Source organism: Babylonia areolata, chromosome 4, assembly GCF_041734735.1.
Source record: "Babylonia areolata isolate BAREFJ2019XMU chromosome 4, ASM4173473v1, whole genome shotgun sequence".
Classification (NCBI taxonomy): Eukaryota; Metazoa; Mollusca; class Gastropoda; order Neogastropoda; family Buccinidae; genus Babylonia; species Babylonia areolata.
Window position 1 is genome coordinate 8,714,810 of NC_134879.1, and position 21,448 is coordinate 8,736,257.

The 21,448-nt window shown below is 38.7% G+C and overlaps 1 protein-coding gene across 1 annotated transcript in view; it reads left to right on the forward strand.

Annotated features, from left to right (window-relative positions):
* The window catches only part of LOC143280830 (uncharacterized), a 21,944-nt gene extending 496 nt beyond the window's left edge, over positions 1-21,448 (forward strand). Inside the window, exons 2-3 of the mRNA XM_076585538.1 lie at positions 4,627-5,406; positions 9,746-21,448. Of these exons, the coding sequence (XP_076441653.1) occupies positions 4,683-5,406; positions 9,746-10,341 (1,320 nt within the window). The 5' untranslated portion in view covers positions 4,627-4,682 and the 3' untranslated portion in view covers positions 10,342-21,448. The remainder of the gene's footprint in view (positions 1-4,626; positions 5,407-9,745) is intronic.

A 21,448-nucleotide genomic window follows, 5' to 3' on the forward strand; every position in this document is an offset into this window, starting at 1 on the left:
AATGCAGGCGACATGATTTAAACATGTATTTGTTTATTTAAGATTGAAAATGATTTATGTCTACAGTGTTAATCTTAGTTTCACGAAAAGAAAACCAAATTGCATGGAAACTGCCCGGACAGCAGAAACAGTGTCAGTTTCAATTTTCAGGGAGGTGCCAAAACAGCAAGAAAACTAGGACAGAATGCATACCTGTGCATAAACCTAATTGGCTGGTTGATCAGGCCTTGAGGGCCTACCCTTGGTTTGTGTAAAACATTAACATGGAATGAAATTATGATACATAAACAAACTGAATATGTAAATCATTAAGATATAGAAATCAAAGATACACAGAAATAATTAAAAAAAAACCCAACTAATTCTAGAAGGCAAACGACTGCGGGGGGGGGGGGGGGGGGGGGGGGGGGGGGGAAAGAAAAAAAGGGTCGCGTTCAGGGAACTAGTACACACACGTACATGCAATAAATTGAATAATGCACGCTAACTCACTCAAGCCTGCAAATGCACACACAGAACACACAGATGCACACACACACACACACACACACACACACACAGAGAAATCTGTACATTAATTCATAATGCACATATGCAACAATTTGTAGTCTCAGACACCCTGGCAAACATACTTACCCAGGTCCCAGACATAGAGACACAGACATCCTCACAATCACACACAATGATGTGTGTCTGACACAAAACATCACTTGGAGGAATTAGCCATATGCACACACACATGTGCGCGCGCACTCGCGCGCGCACACACACACACACACACACACACACACACATGCTCACCCACAAATAAGGCACATGCATTTATTTATGCAGCTACATTTACACCTACCTCCCACAATCCAATATAAACATACACACACACCTACATATCACAACCCTCCCACACCCCTGCACACTATATACGTATACCAGCTCCTACAGTCTGCATGAATGCTGCTATGGTCACAAAACATTTCATCAACCTCTTCAAACACAAAGCAGAAATATTTAGTAATATTGATAATAATAATAATAATACTGACTACTTGTTGAGTGCTTTCCTCCCTTAAAGGGAGCTCAAAGCGCTAAACAAAAAGCATGAAAGTTGAAACAAAGATGGTTAGATACACAACAAGATTTAACGCACAAAAACAAAAAACAGATACAAAGACTCTGCTTATTACATTACTTAATTACACACACACACACACGCGCACACACACACACAGAGTTTGCATGGGCTATAGCTGAATGTCATTAGAAAGAACTGGAAGGTCTATGCATAGGTGTTTTCAAAAAGATGTGTTTTTAGACCAGTTTTAAAAGATTGAAATGAGGGAGAGTGGTGAAGATCATGAGGTAAACTGCTCCAGACAGATGGAGCTGAATGAGAAAAAGAAGAATCACTGAAGGATCGGGTTTTAACACAGGGAGCAATGAGTTGTCAGTGTGTAGGTTTGGATGACTTCTCTCAGATACTGAGAGATATTTTACATTGATATTAGTTGTTTTTTTTTGTATTGGACTTGACATAGATATTTCAAGCTGTAAGTCTGTAGATGCTGCAAAGTTCAGCAAATAGTTTGTAATTCAGGGCTGATACGAGTTTTGAAATTTATCTGAAAAGAAGAGATACACGTTTATTTTAAACAAAGGACACAATTTCTTAATTCTAAATTTGGGCACCCTTTACTGACAAGAAAGTTATATATATATATATATCATCATGGCTTTGCTTCATGAATGAAGATTTAGGAAAGGGGTTGTCCACATCTGCTGCAGGCTGGCTGGTGGCTGACGAGGCCAGTTCAGCCATTGTGGCTGTTAGGGAAAGTCTGTCCTGGTTTACTTGCTGTGATGTTGCAGGTTTTCCACCTTTTTCTTTTTTCTGTGTGTGTCCTCACAAAAGGTGAAAGCTAGGCACGTGGTGTGTTGCCAGGTTGCACGGTCTGTGGCAAGAGTAGGCCACTGTCAGTGGTCAATGTGACTGGCCCCGAGGGATTTCTTTTAAGAGTCTTTGTACCTCTTTTTGGGCGTTCCTGTGTCACGACAGCTAGTTGAGAGTTCCCTGTACAGCACAATCTGTGAAAGGCAGTGCTCCTCCATCCTGGAGACGTGCCCAGATCGGCGCTGTTAAGTCTTCAACAGCATGGCCTTGATAATGGTGATCTCTGCTTGTTTGAGGCGTTTGGTGTTGGTGATAAAGTCACTACAGCCAATGTTGAGGCAGTGTTGGTGGAAATGCTCAAGAAGTGACAGGTCATGACAATAAGTGACGTGTGACTTGAATCTGCGGAGGATGGTGGTGAGAACAACAGCTCTGTACATGCTGATTTTTGTGCATTTCTTCAGATGCTTGTTGTTTCATACTGGTTTGTACAGTCTTCCTGCCAAAAAACTCTGTTTGCATTTGCAAGTCTGTTGTCCATTTCTTTGTCAGTTTTCGCATCTGACAATACAGTCCACCTCAGGTAGCTGATTTGGTGGACTGTCTTCAGCTCTGTCTTAGAGATGGTGATGTGAGGAGGATGGTAATCATCTTGAGGTGCTGGCTAACGGAGAACTTTCGTTTTTTCCAGTCCATGAGTTTGGTAGCCTCTGCAAAGCAGGATGTTATGCACTGTAGAGCTGTCTCTGTGTATCAGTGTATGCATGATACATTGTTTCTTCAGTAAATAATTCCTCCTAATTTGAATATAAAATTAAAAGAGAAATAGTATTAGTGAAAGAAAGCAACCATTCCATGGGATCCTGAAAGAATTATTCCCAATGAAATCATGGTTCTTATTCATATGTATTTAAGATACCATACCTTTTCTGGGTTCTTGATGCAATCATTTTAAAATTTTGGCATTATTTGAGTTTTAAAGGTTTAAGAATTAAAACAAAATCTATGATTGAATACCTGTATATGTAAATTGTAATTGACTCTGTCACCGCACTTCATTATCAGACAGAATGCTTCAAGAAATACTTAACATAGTAAAGATGATAGTAATTCACTTTGTATTGCATATTATCTTGCATAATGCAGCTTAATGCCCAGTACACTCCCTGTTCACTCAAGTTTTTCATAATTCATTAAGAATGATGCCACACACTCATACAGGGTACAGTCATCTACACACACACACACACACACACACACACACACACACACACACACACACACACACACACACACAACCTGTAACATAGCTGATGGAAGGCTTGACAAAATGAATTTGCCTTAAGATGGATTTTAAATTCATACCAGTTGGAGATAAATATTAATTTCTTTCTAACTTAGAGTGTTTTGCAAACTGGGTGGCTGAAAGTTGCAAATTTTTTATATAGTGAAACTAAAAACACATTCCCCAACCGTTTTCATGTTATGTTTTAGAAGTTAGAAGTGTTTTCCACTAGATTTGACAAACTTTTTACCATAGGAAAACTTTGAATTTTATCCAGTCAAGGATTTGAATAATTTGGATCTATTCTTCTGTTAATAACCACAGTTCCACAAATCATCATTTGACAGTGTTCTGCTTTTTTTGTGTGTTTTTTTTTCTTCTCTCTCAAGTTTAATGTTTTATAATTGTTACACAGTCTGGGTTTTTTGGGCTCAAGTGTATGTATTATATTTGTGAATGTGCATGTGCAATTCACTCATACCATTCCACTGTTGTAAGCCATTCCATGTGTCTGCGTGTATGCCTGCTGTATTTCATGCCTAGATACTGAAAAACTAAGATATTCTAAAATAGAAGTGTAGTTTGGTACTTTGGTTCATCCAGTCAAAGTCCTGAGGTGAAGTGCTTTTTCAAATATATGCTGTAAGGAGACAGCAGATTCCACCTTTTTGTAAATAGTTATACACATTTTACCAATGATTATCAGAAAGTTTATATATCTGTAATGTTCTTGCTGTAGCTCCAACTTTGGAACTGCAAACAAGATATCAGTGGCTGTTAGTTTTAATTTCATGTTTGTCTTTATGTAAATCTTTCCTTTAGTGTGTCTCCAGAAGCTTTGTACCAATGGACATTCATAGAAAAAATGTTCAATAAAATCTATTGTGTCCCTACAGTAAGAACATTTGTTTTCTTTAATTTCCATTTTATTTAGAATAATATTTGTGGGGTAAATATTGTGTAAAATCTTCCAGTAAAGGACTGATGATTTGGTCTCTTTTTTAACATCTTTCACTCTGGACCACATTGACCTGTCAATATTCACACCAAATTTTCTGGACCAAAATTGGGATGCACATGGAGTCACTGCTATTGTGTACTCGGGTAACATTTACGGCTGCAGACGGTGTTCTGTTGTTCATTCTGAAAATTTTGCTCTCTTTCATCTACTTTCTCTTACAGTTACATTCTTATAAAACAATGTGCATAATAACTGTGATGATACAGACATGTTGATCATATTCGTAAAAAAATTAGTGTTGTCATTCTTAAAGATTTATCTTCTGTGTCATTTTCATTATAATGATAAATTAAGCTTGATATCACACGTTTGAACTGTGAAGTATAATACACATATTCATCTTGTACTTGCAGTTTAGTAATGTTGAAATAGCTGATATTGAAATAGATTGATAGTGATAGTATTAATAACTGAAAGTAATAATGTGTGCAGATTTGTGACAAAGTTCAAGCACTCTTCAACAAGTGGATCAGTCAAAGGCAGTGGAAATGGCCACTCAGTCAGTTCTGGTACACACCAATGACCACAGCAGGATTCAAACTCCAGTCCGAGGCAGAGGGCGTGCCAGACCCAGGAAAAATGTGGACAGTGACAGTGCCTCAGCCTCCACTCATAACGTTACATTGAGCCAGACAAAAGCAGAAGAGCACAGGGACACGGAGCGTGTTGATGTAAAAGAAGGTCAGTTTGAAGACGTTGAAAGGAGGAGACCATTAACAGGAAGTCCGCATGGAGTGAAACACAGTCCCAGAACTAGCACACCCTTGAAAGAGAAAGCCACAACCACCACATCTGACAAAGAAAACTCATACAGCCCGAAACCTCAACGATCTCGGAAAGCCTTCTTCGACTCTGGTGTGATGTCTCAAATCAACAAGCACCTGCGGCAGGGAACCAAGGAACGGTTTGAGGCTAACGTAACTCGATCATTGGACAGGGTGAGTAAAGAGGTCTCACCTGGTGTGAGAGCCAAGGATATGGGTCCAACACACCTGAAGGTTCGGATCCCTGGCAGCAGTGTGCCGTCAAGTGTGCGACGCGTCGTGGCTCCACACACAGAGCTGCTGGCGGAAGGACGACCCCGCAGTATGACAGATCCAGCGTCACCACCATCAGCTGAAGATCGGAAAGGGGGACAAGCACACACAATGTCTCCACATCTCCTGTGCCTGAGCCAGCCAGCCCAGAGTCCAGAGTCTTCAAACAGTTCAGGTAGTATTGCTAGTGAGATAAGAAGAAAGATACTGCACCAGGTGTGGCAAAACAAACGTAGTCAGTTACACAGCATAAAAATATGAAATATGACTTGTAAAGCAACATTTAAACATTTAGCATATAAGACATGTGAATACATAAAGCCATTGCACATGTTCACATATGTGACGAAAACCTCAGCTCAAGTCGCAGCCAGCTGTTCTTAGCTATGCACTAAAACAAATGAAAATCAAGATTTTTACAAATTTTGCATCTTTGAAGTCTTATCTTTGTTGTTTGTAAGTATTTTAGCATAAAACTGCCTGAAACTGTAGTATTTTTAATGCTTTCAGGTGCATGTGGTATTAGCATTGTTGCTTACAATTGTGAATTAAGTTACAATGTTCTGTGCAGTTGACTCAAGGCTTTTGTGAAATCACATCAGCTGATGATGTGGCATTACACTTAATGACTGCAGTTAGTAAACGTTATTTTGATCTGGGATCTAAAGCTGAAGTTCAAGAAATTCATCAGCATTATGGAAAATATTTTTTGTTCAAACACAAATGCAGCCTTTATCTCTCATTTGAACATTCATTGTCGCCATTAACTGCTCAATCGTGACATGACGTCACTCCTCACACATCCTATTCTCTACTTCGTTTGAGTACAGAAAGATATGAATTTTCCTATGCTTTTTTTTGTACAGAAATTTATAGTTTACTTAATTCTTAAACTTTTGACACCAAGTACATGTTCAGGATAATTCTTGACACCAAATACATATTCAAGATAATTCTTGTTCTAAAGTTAAAAGCAAGCACACACACACACACACACACAAACTACACACACACACACACACACACACACACACATATATATATATATATATATAAATTTTTTTCAATGAGCTGATTTCTCCATTTGTTCTTTTCGGACATACGAACTTTGAAAAGATTTATAGAAAAATAACCTATGACGGATAGATCAATTCTGGTTTTTGACTCACTTGTGTGAAGAAAGTGAGTCTATGTTTTAACCCGGTGTTCAGTTGTCTGTGTGTGTGTGTGTGTGTGTGTGTGTGTGTGTGTTCATGGTAAACTTTAGCATTGACATTTTCTCTTTAAATACTTTGTCAGCTGACACCAAATTAGGCATAAAAATAGGAAAAATTCAGTTCTTTCCAGTCATCTTGTTTGAAACAATATTGCACCTCTGGGATGGGCACAAAAAAATAAAAAATGAAGCCTTATTATATGCAAACTGCATTTACTGTTATATTTATATTTTTTGTATTCTCTAAACTTGGCACTTTGATCTGATATTCTGACCCAACAACAAGAGCAGTCATTATTATAATTTTTTGTTCAAACAGGAACTTTTTTGCTAAGCATGGAAGTTTTATTTATTTTGCAAACATTTTGGTGCAGATAGTAAAAAAGGGAAATTACTCTGTAATTAATGCTAGGGGAATTAATTTGCTTTAAACTGATCTTTCTCATCTTAAACATTACATTTTCAAATTATACTCAGTACATAAAAAGCTTGGATTTAAAAAAAAAAGTGTATCACAAGTGAGTCTTGAAGGCCTTGCCTCTCTTGTTTTTGTGTTTTTTGTATGTTAATATGTGATTTTTAAACTTTCTGAAAGTACATAGGATAAATGTCAAAAATGATAAATTCCGACTTAAGCAGGGTTTTCACGTGCTGCGTCACATAGTGAAATTATGACAAATCTGTTCAAAAGACAAATAGATAATATTCCATATTCATTCTTTATATTGCCATGTAATATACATATTTTCAGCTTGATGATATTTAAAGCAGATTATTTTAGAAACTAAAAGTAAACTTAAACCAGTTAAAATTTTGTTTTTGTTTTTTTATATTATTATTTTTTTTAATACTTTTTTTTTTTTTTCGTTTTCTTCATTTGTTTTGTGGCCTCAATCACAGAGCACCTTTATTGTTGTTTGTTGGTTGTTTTTTTTCCTTTTTTTTTTGTTCATTCTTTTTCTTTGTGCTCTAAATGTGGCTTTCTTCATTGGCTGATTAGAGTTTATTACTTTTTATACATGCATTTTTATGTATTCATGTGCAAACACACACAATAAGGTCTTAGGAATTTAAAAGGTGAATTGACATTGGAATAAAAGTATCTGAGCTCAGGATTTTGCTTTAAAAGCACAAGTTATAGCACTGGCACTTGTGTGTTGCCCTTTGTGAAGCTCCACTGTTAATGTACTGTAGTGCTGTGTGTTTGATTTGTGTTTAGCATCATGTGTTTTACACATGACATTATTTTAAAATGTCTACATTTGTCTGTGTATGTGTGTGTCTTTTAGTCTGTCTGTGTGTCTCTCACTTTGTGTGTGTGTGTGTGTGTGTGTGTGTGTGTGTGTGTGTGTGTGTGTGTGTGTGTGTTTTCTCACACTGTGTCTCACTTTGTGTATAAAAAAAGTTTCTATTTTTAGTGATATTATTACAGGATGCAGAGCATCATAATAATTTATATTGACAGCATGCTCACATGTGCACACATGCGCACACACTCACACACATGTAATGATGTATATATACATCCACACAGGCAAGCGCCCCCCCCCCCCCCACACACGCACACACACACATACACACACACACACACACACACACACACACACACTCACATTCATACCATTCACAAAATGATGGACTGGGTGATAACACACTGGCCAGGCCTTCAGAGCTTATTGAACACTGCAGGGATGAAAAAATGATTAAAAACAACAACAACAACAAAAACAACAACAATCCCCCCCCCCCTCCACCCCCCAGTCCCCCCCCAAAAGCAAGGAAAAAAGTATGACATTAAAGTTCTTAAAAAAATTGATAAAATGAATAGCCCTAACAGATATACAAGGATATATGTGGGAATTTCTAGCCCTAAAGCATACAGAATATGGCTTTACAGCCATGACTGCTGCTGACAGCTGACTTGTGGGCCTGAAAGGGAAGAGAGCCATGCAGGCTGTCAGGTGGGTGAGTGATGGAGGGTGGCCACGGAACACAGACTGTCACTGGAAGGTCCCACAATGGCAGTGACACACCACACTTCCTGTGTCCCAGTTACCCACAGGTCACACATATTTTTGACAGTGAACCAGAGTGAGGCCATGCGCTGTGTGTTTTTCAGAAGCTCAGATTTAACTGGCTGTCTGCCTTCGGAGCTGTGGAAAGAACTTCAGAAAGAAAAAAAAAACTGTTTGTTTCGCGTTTGGAATTTCTTCAGTCATTAGTTTCTTCTTTGACAGTACATGAAGAACTTTGCATTTTGACTGAACTAGCTGTGCCCTTGGAGCTGTGTGGAAAGAGAAACCTTGTTTGTTTGGGATTGGTATTGTTGTCAGTTTTGTCCTTGGATGTGTACATAAAGTTGCTTTTCCTTTGGTCACTGAGTATTCAGTTTTGCTGAAAGGTGTAACATCACTTATTATTTGTATACCTGTAGTTATACCATCTTTTTGGGGGTGGGTTCTTGGAATAAAATATTTTTTTAATATATAATTTTTACATTTTTTATATATAATTTTTACATCTAGACAGGTAAGTTGAGGTAAGATTGTCAGATATATTACTCTAGAAAATAGAAAATAAAGGACACACACACACACACACACACACACACACACACACACACACACACACACTACACATTTATATTATGCATATCAAGGTTTAGTGATTATGAAAACATTCTTTTTCTGATAATTTACACCTTCCCTCTATCTTCTCTCTGATTTCGTTTTTGTACAAAAATATACGTTACATTATTGATTATACTTTATATTAATGTTGTGACCACAGTGACATGCCACTGTACATGTACTATCCAGTCCATTTATAGCACTTGTGCAGACATGATTATTGAAATTAACATAGGTTGCCATAACCTCTGACAGGCAATGTAAGACTGACAAGTTGATAGATGATAAAATTTGTAATAAGCCACTACTACTTTAGCTATTTTCTTGTTTCCGTAAGTCAGAGTTATTTGCATAATATGAATTTGGAGATCAGTCTGCAAACATCACTGCTGGCAAGAGGTGTGTGGGAAGGGTACACAATTTGGTCATCCTTTAGTCATGTTTTTTTTTTTTTCCTTCTTTTTCTTTCAATCCTGGTCTGCCATCTAGCTTTGGAAAACAAACCAGAGACAGGGGAGCAAAGTGTCGCCAACCTTCAGTTTTGTTAATTCTCATTTCAGTTTGGAAGGAAAAAGAAAAAGGGAAGGGTAAAGATAAAATTGCACTGCAATGCTAAACTGATTTCCAGGAACTGTAATAAAATTTTTTTCTATTGATTTCTGTTGCAGTGCCTTCCCTTTCATCACCAGCCAGGTCGAGAGGACGAGGGAGGGCGCGAGGACGAGCCAGAAGCACACACAGCCAGGACATGGACGTCCATCCTAAACCTGCAGCAGCATCCTCTCACAATGGCTCCTGTGATGATCTGAGTTCAAAGTTGCATGCGAAGAACATGGCAGACACAAACAGTGAACAGTTTTCTGACGCTGTTGATGATATGTCATCACTGTCATTATCCAACTGTCATGTCAAAACTGGTGGTGCATCTGCATGTGGAAGTGGTGGAGGTGGAGGTTCTTCAGTCAATAGCAACCCAAGACCTGCAGGCGAGAGCTCCTCGTCCAGACCTGGGGCTGCGGATGAAAGATGCCCACAGCTGGAGAATGTCGACACTGGACGCCACAGCAAAGGACTAACCCTGAAAATTGGCGCGGATGAGCCAGGTCCTGACACGATGGATCCTGCCTTGTACAGCCCCGATGACATCACTCTCCTCCTGTCCCCGAACCATGAGTACACCCTGGACTGGGCAGCAGCCATGGCAACGCCGCCTCCTCAAGATGATCAGTCTGCTCCAGACTGGAATGTGCAGGAACAGCATTAAGAAGTTTTCTGCTCCAAACTGGAATGTGCAGGAACAGCATGAAGAAGTTTTCTGCTCAAGACTGGAATGTAATGGAGCGATATAAAGAATTCATGTTTATTCATTTCAAAGTAAAACTAGCGGGCATTTCAGAAAAGTCTTTGCCGTCACTCAGAATTTATTCTAAAATGACACTGAACAAGATGGGAGGAAACTTCATGAACTTATTTTTTGTTCTTGAATATTATAATGATTTTTGTACTTTTTTTTTCCGTAGTTTTACCACTGTAATTACATCATTGCACTTCGATATGATTTAAAACGGGCTGTCTGTATTCATTTCACAAAATCTTGTGACCTTACGTTGTCAAAAAAACTTTACAATTTATTACACACTTCCTTTGAAAGTTGTTTTTATAGAAACTATATACTTGTGTTTGGACATTGATTAGATAAATAATGACTGTTGCATTCATCTGCCATTGATAATGTGTGCTGAGTTAATTAAGGTAGCAGCTAGGAGGAATATTAGGCTGTGATTTTATGTTTATGTTGATTTTAACCAGTGATCAAAAAGATACATCACCTGGTCCCCTCAGTAGTGTGCAATGTTAAAGTGTTACATGAAGTGGAAGAGAAAAGAAAAAAGAGGGGAAAAAAAGACTTTATTATGCACTTAAAACAACAGTTTGTGAACCGTGAGGTAAAAAAGAGTGGATTATTTTATGTGACAGAAAACATCACCACAATATGGAGCATTTCCTCTCATTTATCTCTGGAAAAAAGACTGTTGCTGAAGGTAAGCTAGTTAAACTTTTACATCAGACAGTCTGATACGTGTGTATGTTTACTGTCTCTGAAGAGTGCAGTTGGGACTCCATGTAGGTGCCTAAGTTTTACCATGCAGTGACTGTTTTTAAAAGCTAAAACTAAAATCTTGTTGCAACAGTTTTTTGCACTTTGTAACCCATCAGACACTGGCAGTGTTAAGACTAAAACCAATCACCTGAAAGCACTGAGTGAGAATGCAACTTTTCAAGAAGGCAAAACTGAATGTTCCCACTGCAGAACAGAAAATAACTGTGCTTGGTCCAAGGGAAGCAATCAGACAAAACGGATAAATCAGTCCTGAGGGTTCAGAAACTGAATTCAGTCTTGGAACTAACTTCAGTGGATTCTACAACTGAGGTGTTAGAAAAAACTGTTTGTGCTGAATTACCGCCTCATTATTCAGCTTATTGATAAAGTTTTAGTGAATGTCAGTCTGCACTTTTGTTCAAGACCTTGCTTTTAATAGCAAACTGCACATCCAAATGTTCTCTGAATCAACGAAGCTGCCAATGTGACATGATTTTTGGATAGGAATTTATCTTGACTTTATGATTTGATTATGGTGATATGTCTCATGAGAAGCTATGTGGAAAAATCATCCTGAATGATATTAAAGAAGAAAAAAAAAAAGAAAGATAAGAATTGGTTAGACTTCATTCTCAACCTCTTTGTGAGTTGGAGCTGGAAATGATAAGTAAATTTTATGGCGATTGCGATTGCACTTTTAACTTTGCGATTGCACTTTTAACTGCTGTATGGCACAACACGTTAGCAGATAAATAAATCTGATATTTGCATAAACACTACCACAAATCCAGGTCTGTTTTACTTAAAGCATGCAATAACCAAACCGCAGTTTATACACTTTTTGTGTATTAACAATTATAATAGTACTTATATGGTTCTAACTCCCCACATAACGAGCTTTAAGCGCCTTACATGAAACAATAGTTCCTAGTAACAAACCTCTGCACATGAAAAAACAACATATAAATATCTATACATCAAGACAATAATACAAATTAATATTAAAGTCATATATGCTATGGACTTCAACCAAACACGAGAAAAGACTAAAAAGCTTCAAAATTTGCTGTAGCTATATAATATCCATCAATTTACATTAAAATCTTTTGACTTTTGCGAAAAAAAGAAGGAAAGAATGGAAGAAAAGATTTATTTTTATAGAAACTTGGTTTTTAAAGCGAATTAGTGCCAGATGATCGACAGGGACCTCCAGATGGTGAACAGATGATTGAGTGACGCGCTGAGGGTGGCTGCCGACTGAACTCATGGGAGCACTGCCTGCCTCATGTGTCACACATTGTGGGAGCATCTAAGTCCTGAGTCTGACTTCTGTGTTGGCTTTTAAAGAAGATTGAAAACATAGGTTTCTAGGACAAGCTTTTTCCTTGTGATGGGTCCTACTGCTGAGAGTCGCTGAGTGATATTGATACTTCTACCACTGAGGTATTTTTGTGGGAGGAATTGAGAGAGGAGGTAGTTATTTTACTGTTTTGTTGAAAGTTAATTGGCTCTTTTTTTTTCCAGTTCACTTGAATGAATTTCATTGAGCACCATTTTGTTTCTGGAGTCTCAACATGCCCTCATCATAGCTGGTTTTTATCACCCTGAATTGTACAATTACATATGTCTGTGTGTTATGGACCTATCTGATCAATCACTTAAAATAATTAATGTACGAAAGTGATGTGATGACTGGGTATTTTTAGATGACCTGGTGTACTACTAAAAGCCAGTGAGTGTCCTTACTGAATTTTTTGTTGTTGTGCCTGATTGTTTTCAGATGCTGTTTTGTTTTGACCATGAATTTGAACAGATAAGGTCTTGTTTATCATTTATTTTCTTGTTGATCAGTATATCACTGTGTTTGACTGAGGCACTTTTTTGTGCTTACATTTGATTCGGGTATTGTTTTTTTTCTGTTGTTTTGATGGTATTGTCAGTTGCATGGTGTTAAATGATTTCTAAAAAAGAGATTGACATTCAGGGATTGCATCAGTCCTCACATCCCCTGTGGGGATGGTGGAGGTCTCTCCACCTGGCATTTCTGTGCTAGAAATTTCTTCTTTTCTGTTGAACTGATTGCTTTAGTCTTTTTTGCTGCCTTGAATATTGTCTGCTTTTTCTGTCTTTCCATTCCATTCTCCTTATTTTTTTCCGGCAATGCTTGACACTATTTTATTTTCTCTTTTTCACAGTCCATGATGTACTATCAAGTACCTGCTATTTTGTTCTGGTGATTAGGTAGTTATATAAACACTGGGATTGACATTAGCTGTCCATTGTGCAGTGTTATTTGCTAATTTGGTTTATGTTGGTTTTTTTTTTTAGGTGAATTTTAAGTTTTTTCCCCTGTCCTTTATTACTTTTTTTTTTTGACTGGGGATGATGAATCAAACCTCACAGCTAATATCCTCAGCACAAATCAGTCTTATCCACCTTGGAGGGCTTAATGGTTAAGATAATGTGCCATGAACTGTGTTTTGTGGTCTTTGAATTTTTTTAGATGTAACAGAGTTGTGTATTTAACGCTGTTTAGTTTTTGATTTAGTTTGGCTGTCCTGATAATGACCTTGTGCAGTTGGTTGCACTCTTAAGCAACAATGTCAAATGTCTGTCCTCTGCAGGTTCAGCTCATGTCATAGTCACAAAGCCAGAAGTTTTGCCAAATCTTTCATAGATTCTGTCTCTAATCCTCTGTCTCAGCATTTGTCTGTCTTGTCTCTTTTAGTCTTTGTCATATGATGAATATTAATGTTTGTCTCTTTTGTTCATTCATCCCTTACCTCCCCTCTTCTGCTCTTGTCCTGAGTTTCTTCCCATTTCTTTTTTCAGTTTTCGGTCACCCCCTTCCTTACATATTCCCATCCTTTGTCTTTTCCTCTTTGGGCTCCTAATAATGCATAAACAGATGTCTCTGACACTGTGTTCATTGAGCATGTTTGGTGGTAAAGAAAAAAGAGAAAAAAGAACAAACACACATATATATATAGGAGTCAGAATCCTGTATCAGACAGCTTTTCAATCTGACTTAAAAGGATTGACTGATATGAAGAAGAGTGGTTTCCCTTCACCACTTCTTGTGCCAGAAACAGGATTATGACGAGAAGTTGTGCCTACCTTTGTGTGCAGCAAAGCAGATTTGATTAGAATGTGCAGTATTAGACACTGCACAGGACTCACTGAAGGAAGTCTGGTACCTCCAAGAATCTTGGTGAAAGAGCCACTGGGTACCCCAAGATTTTAAACTGATCGGAAGTCCTGTCCTAGAGCTCTTCCTATGTCTCCTCTTCTCTTCTCTTTTTCTTTCTTTCTTGAAATGATAAAAGTTGTCATTTAAACTAAAATAATAAATGAATAATGCTTGCTTTAAATGGTGAAATAGATTTGTACTACATGCTTAGAGAAGTCATTTCTGTTTAAAAAAAGAAAAGAAAAAAGGAATACCAAGGACAGAAAAAAATGTGTGTGTTTCAAAACTGGTTTGTGTGTGTGTGTGTGTGTGTGTGTGTGTGTGTGTGTGTGTGTTCACTATATTTATGCACACACACAAAAAAAGCATACATGGAACAGGGCAGATACTGGGTGTTAATTCACACCTTGAATTGCATTATTTGAAACTTTTTTCTTTGTATTTTTATAATTCAAAGCATGTAGAAACACTGTTCACACAATGTAAATACTATTCATGCCTGTTGAGACATTTTGTACACAATTATACTGTAATATTTATCATTTGCATATCATTGATTTTGAGTTTAACAGAATAGTTCATAAAATGGTATATTATGTATTGATTTTAATTTATTTTTCTTTAAATCTTTTTTTTTTAAACATATATCCATTTGTAGTCTCCAAGCCACACTTGTATGCCATTTATGAACCAAGAAGTCAGTGATGAATGTGCAAGTTCTATGCTGCACCACACTGCTTGTATAGTGTGTGTGTAGTGTGACATTTTATAGTCTTGGGCCAACTTGATAATTGTGTTTCATATCTATTATTTATGTACATCATAAACATAACCATTATCAGAAGAAAAGTCATAGCCTGGTGAAAGATCAAAGTGGAAATATGTGCCAAAGCATTTTGTCTACTGTTTCTGTGTGTAAATTAAAATAGGAACATGGAAGGGGGAGGGAGTGCAGGAGGTGAGGGGGGGCAGTGACTGGAAGAAAGAAATATAGGTGTTAGAGAATGGGGTGAAGGGATCACCGATGCTTCCGTTGCAAGTCTTTGCAAGTACTGAAAAAAAAAAAAAAATCATTGGGCAAGATTACTGCTAGAGGCCTTAACCTGTGCCTTCATAGATGACCTCTGGTTAAATATGGATAACAGTGTGCTGTTAAATATCTACATGGAACATCACATATTGACCTTGAAAGTTCCAGGGGAAAATGTGCATCTTTTGTGGTGTTATTGCCATTGAACTGTTTGATGCTGGTGTGTAAGCAAGAGAAAATTACGTGATGGTAGTGGCAAGACTCTTGTCATGAATCTTTTTGGTTGATAAATATATATATATATATATATATATATATATATATATATACCACTATAGATTTGTATTTGATTGAAGAATGACGTCCTCTAAGCTTCATGTTTTTTGTGTTTTAAGGATTTCTGGTGGACACTTCTCCATGGGTATGTTGGGGGTTCCGTCGGTGTAAAATATCTCCAACTTCTGGAAACTGTCTGCCAGAAATTTCCTCTTTTGTATCACTCTTTGTTACTGGCATTTTCCTTTTCTTTCTGTTCACTCTTCCTTTCTTATTTTCTGCCTGGCTGGTCCATTCACTGGCATTTTTATTACAAGTAGGCTTTGAATATATTTTTTGGTCTTCTCAGATGTGTGGTTGGCAATTTAGGGCTTTGTATACCTGTTATTATATCTAAAATATATATATATCTTGTTCATAATTGTGATTATGTTCAGGTTAGTTTTTTTTTTTTTACTTCTGCGATGAAAAGTCTATGGAATGTTAAAAGTCAGAGGCATGTCCTAGGTTTATGTGCATGAATGTGACTGTACTTGAACCTGATTTTCTTTTCCTTTTTTTTTTCCTGGTTCTGCGGGATACATATTTAGTTTTTCAGCCTTAGCCCTGTGTGGCCTGCTGGCTATTTGCAACAAAAGACAGAGGCAAAGCAGCAGAGAATTACAGAGGTGTTCTGGATGGTGGTCGTAGGTTAGACTTCTGTTCTATGATGTCTCTTTTTGCTTCATAATTGTTTTCATTATCATTGCTCAGTAAATCTGCATTTGAATGAAGTCCTTTTCTGTATTATTTTACTCTTTATCACAACAGATTTCTGTGAGTGAAAATTGGGCTGCTGTTCTCAAGGGAGAGCGTGTCTCTACAGTGCAGTACCACTGTTTGTTTTGTGGTTATTTTTCTGCCTGCAGGTGTATGTTTTCTTATCAAAGTGGATTTTTCTACAGAATGTGGAGAGGGTCAACTCTTCTGTTGCTGTGGAATCTTTTACGAGTGCTGTGTGCATGCCACACGTTGGACCTCAGTGTATCATTTCATCCAAATGACTAGCTTCCAGCCCACCACTCAAGGTCTATCCAGTGCTGTCAGATTTTCTCTAGAGATGCATTACTGCTAGGCCACCTCTCCATTGTTAGCTTAAATCTTCTCTGAAGACCCCGTACTGTCCAGCTGTCCCTAGAGTTTCTTATCACTTAATATTTTTATTTTTGTAAAGTATTTCAGGTGGAGAACGATTATAACGTTCTTACTGTTATAAGCCAGAAAGATGATGAAGGATTGGAAACTGACCAAAATGAAAACAGAGTGGTTTATTATTTTTTTAAAACATTTTTTACATACTCTTATTATTCCTGAGGTATTCACTTGTTGCTGATTGTGGTCAACTTTTGTGACCATATTAAAATGATATCATCTTTCTTTTTTTGTTGTTACCTTGTTATAATTGGGACTCAAGCAGTATATTTTGATATAGTTGAAGGATGTTTCCCACTCCTGGATATTCTTAACAGAAAAATTATTTTGAACAGTTTTTGTCCCCAAAGCTTTTTGTTTATTACCGTTTATCTTGGTGTTTCATTCTATTGTTGTGTCCAGCTTCACACAGATGTTTAGTTGCGAGTGTATTTTGAAGCTAATTGTGAATGAGAAAACAGTGTATGTGTGGGGTGTGTGTGAGTGTGTGTGTGTGTGTGTGTGTGTGTGTGTGCTCACTGTTTGGCTCAACTTTGGTTTTTTGTTTGCCAAACAGAAACCACACTATATATTTACAGTTTGACTAATGTTCAACTTCTGGTTAGTTAGGTAGCAGTTGTGTCCATTCTGATTTGATACAATTTTTTCATTGTTATGGATAATTATAATTTGGTTGATAGTGTGATGTGACACAGTGGTGAATTACTGAAACTTGCCTTTACACTTGTTCCTTCTCCTTGTTCTTCACTTGAGGCAGCTTGTGACTTTTGTATTGTTTGATGTCACAACTGAAAGTCACCTTGCTATCATCAATATGCACATACCTTGTCACTGCATAGTCTTTACCATCAGAAATTAGTTTTAGAAATTTTATTAATACATTTTTATTAATATGGTACTCAGTATGATCTCTCTCTCTCTCTCTCTCTCTCTTACTGCTGAGGGATTTCACTGTTTAACAGCTTCAGTAAAGTGTTCACTTCAGTTTTAAGTAGTTGACTGTACAGACGGGCAGAGCGTTAGAAAAAATATGGAGGAACTAGCCTGTTTCTAGCTTTGAAGTATTGCTTTTGTCCTTTTTTATGATTTTTTGTAATCTGGGGATGATAACTTAAGCAGAATGGCTGGCGTCCTCAGCATGGCCTAGTCTTATTTGCCATAAGGAGCTAAAATTAATGGTTGGGATACTGTGTCATGAATGGTGTTTTGTGGGTTTGTCTCATTGGTTTTTTTAAATGGTGTAAATGTGACAGTTTGGTGTTGACACAGTTGAGCATTTGTATGGTTTGACACTCCTGATATGGCCCTGTGGGGTCGGCTGGACGGTGAGTAACAAGAACAAGAACTTTTTATTACTTGTTGAATCTTTTTCTTTGTTTCCAAAATCTGCCATTTGCAGAACAAGTAAAGAAATCAAATCTCCTTTCTATATTGCCTCATATTATTTGATGTCTATCACATATGATACCATTCATTGGGTAAATTATAAGATTTTAGATTGATTTGTTTGCAAAGCATTCATAATTTATGACCTGTCCCTATGAATCTGAATATCCTGTGGGATGCCAAGGATCATTCAGTATGGAAAGAATCCCATTCTTCTGGAAATTCTGTGTTAGAAATTTTCTTTTCGAATATTTGACATTTCAGAGTGACTCCTTTGGCATGCATTTGCAATTTATGACCTGTTCTTGTGGATGTGAAAAAATAACAAAACCCCCTATTGTGTATCAGACTGATTTTCAAGGTTTGGAGATGTAGAATTGAAGTTGACTGATCTTGCAGATTCAGACTTGGGAAAATCTTTCACCCTCTTTATACTGCCATGGTGAAGTTTGGTAATAATGTACCACTGTGGTGTATTTGCTTCTGACAAAATTTGTTGTGTGTGTATGTGTGTGTGTGTGTGTGTGTGTGTGTGTGTGTGCACATGTGTGTGTTTGTGGAGGGGGGGTATGTGTGTTGTTTTTTTACTTACTGTTTACAGCAAAATATAGGTAAAGAGGGGCTTTTTCCTTCTCTTTATTATACTTTACTCATGTGGTGTGCCTTGAGCATTTTTGTATCTAACGAAATGTGCATTAGAAATGGACTAACCTTATTATCATTAGAGGGAATATGGTTTGTTGTATGTGAGGCTTTTATTTTGTTTGTTTGTTTGTTTACTCTAGCAGGTTTACCATCTTCCTCTCTTATTAGACTACAGAAAGTACAGAACAATGCTGCACGACTTGTCTTCGCAAATAAGAAATCTGATCATGTCACACCTCTTTTGCATCAGTTACACTGGCTTCCTATAGAATCCCGCATTCACTATAAACTAGCGACACTTGCCTTCCAACATTTTGATGAATCTCTTCCCCCATATCTCTCCTCTGTGCTGGAAACGTACGAACCATGCAGAACGCTAAGATCCAGTTCTGAAAGGTAACTCAAAGTCCAAAGAACTAGTTTAAAAAGGTCTTTTAGAGCTCAAGTACCCCAAGTTTGAAATTCTTTGCCATTGTCCCTCAGAAATTCTCCTGATCCCCAGTCCTTTAAGTCAGAACTGAAAATGCACCTTTTTCGCAAACATTTCTGTACCCAGCACAATGGACAGTCCAAAGTCTGTTCGCCAAATGGAGTTTTATGCTAGAGAAATTTCCATGCTTGGTAATCCTGTTTTTACTACACATACTTTACTGTGACCCACAAGTGCAGACTCGGGCAGGGAGTCCGATTCCTGTCCTGTGCAAAATACTACCCGCCTGTGCGGAGAAAACGAAAGTACCTACGGCCGATAACCTCCCGGAAGTAGGTTACCTCCCCTCTTTATCCCTGACTAGCTTCCTCTTTTTCCGGCAGCCATCTCGACTCCTGATCCTGTGTTCTTTATATGGCTAATTTTTTTTTTTTTTTTTGGTTGTATTTTCTGTCTGTCTATCAATTCTTTGACTCTCATGTTTTGTGCCTGATGAAGACTTGTAACAGGTCACAAACTTACTTAGGTTGTTTGAGCAATCGAGCTAAAATTATGGCGCAATCGCAATCGTAAGGGCCCTCTACCTCGGGTTCCTTCAACAACAGGTACAGATACAGGTACAGTATTTGGGGCAGAAATTAAGCCTTTCCACTCCTCCTCCACTCCCTCCGGCCCACCCCAGACCACTACCACCGCCTACACCTCCTCCAGTGTCATCTCTGGGTTTGTGTACCCACACAAAGGTCAGTTGTGCTGTTTCCTTTTTTGACTCAATTGATTCGCGTCTGCGCTCCGCATTTTCTCGGCTCTGCCAATCGGCAGTGCACGAGTCGCTCTCTGTCTCTATCCCCATGCCCAGAATTTCAATGACTGAGTGTGTGTTCCCAATGGGGAACCAACACGGACGTATGTCCGCCGCTCTGCACACTCAATCCAGTATGTTTTTCGCCCGTGAAGGCTGCTGGACAACGTATCCACGCCCTGTACGTGGCATGTCTTGACCGCCTTGCATCCAGTGGCGACCGTGGTGAGTCGGGATGCCCTCCCTCTAGGTAGGGAGGAAGGTGGACCACTAGGGGACACCCATATGTGCGCACACCCCATTCGTCCTAAACATCCAATTCAAGGAGGCAACTTCGCTCCGCACCCCTGCCAGTGAGCGCCGCGGTTACCTCCCTTGCGCCTGCACCACCCCTTGCCCATAGAGCAGGTGCGTGCACGTCCCATTGAACTTCGGCAGTGCTGGTTTCTTATGCCCCACCGCCAAACACTGCTGTTATCCAGACTGATATTGGCACTTCCACGTCGGAGTGCTGCTTTATAACTCGATCCTGCCACTCAGTAGTGCTCGGGCCGATCTTGTCTATCCCTTTATCCGTTAACACACAAAATCTGATGGTCAGTTCTCTTGCAGGAGCTAATCGCGAGGTTGGACCGCTGTTCAGCTACAGGGGGACGCACATCCCACGGCAAGCCAACGGACTTGCCACCCCCTCGTCCGTGTCGTCCGTAACACTGGCTTTTGGCGCAGTCATGCCACATGCCCCGATTGTCTCGTGTCCAATGTTAACCGATTCAGGTGGGGATGCCCACGGCACTAAGGGACGTTATAATTATTCCCCTTGCGGTCATAGTCACCTGTGTCGGTAACGTGGCATTGAAGTACGGACTCCCACACGCGGCATGACACTCCTCACTCTCCAGCGAGGAAATGTCACACCAGGGGATATGTGTTCCATAAGCACCATCCTCATAGCCGGCTATCGGCGCCAAGGGAGGTAACTCCGCATTTGTCACCTTGGCGGTTGGCGATGTAGTTCCTTCCCTTCCGCCTACACAGCAAGTCACTCCAGCCCCCTTTACTGACCACCAGCGATGCTTTTTCGCATTCTCATTGGGTCTTGCTGCCCATTCCGTCGGATTTATACAACCTTGCACGGCAACTGTACCTTTATTGCTGTTTCTCAGGCTATGAACGTTTGGGTTTTTCATCCCCCTGCACTTGCACACAGTCCTCTGCAGGCAACCAATCCAATTACCATTCTTTTCTTGTTATACACAATAACATGATATAGATCACCATATTTTCATTTCTATTCTTTATGATTTGTTATCAGAATCA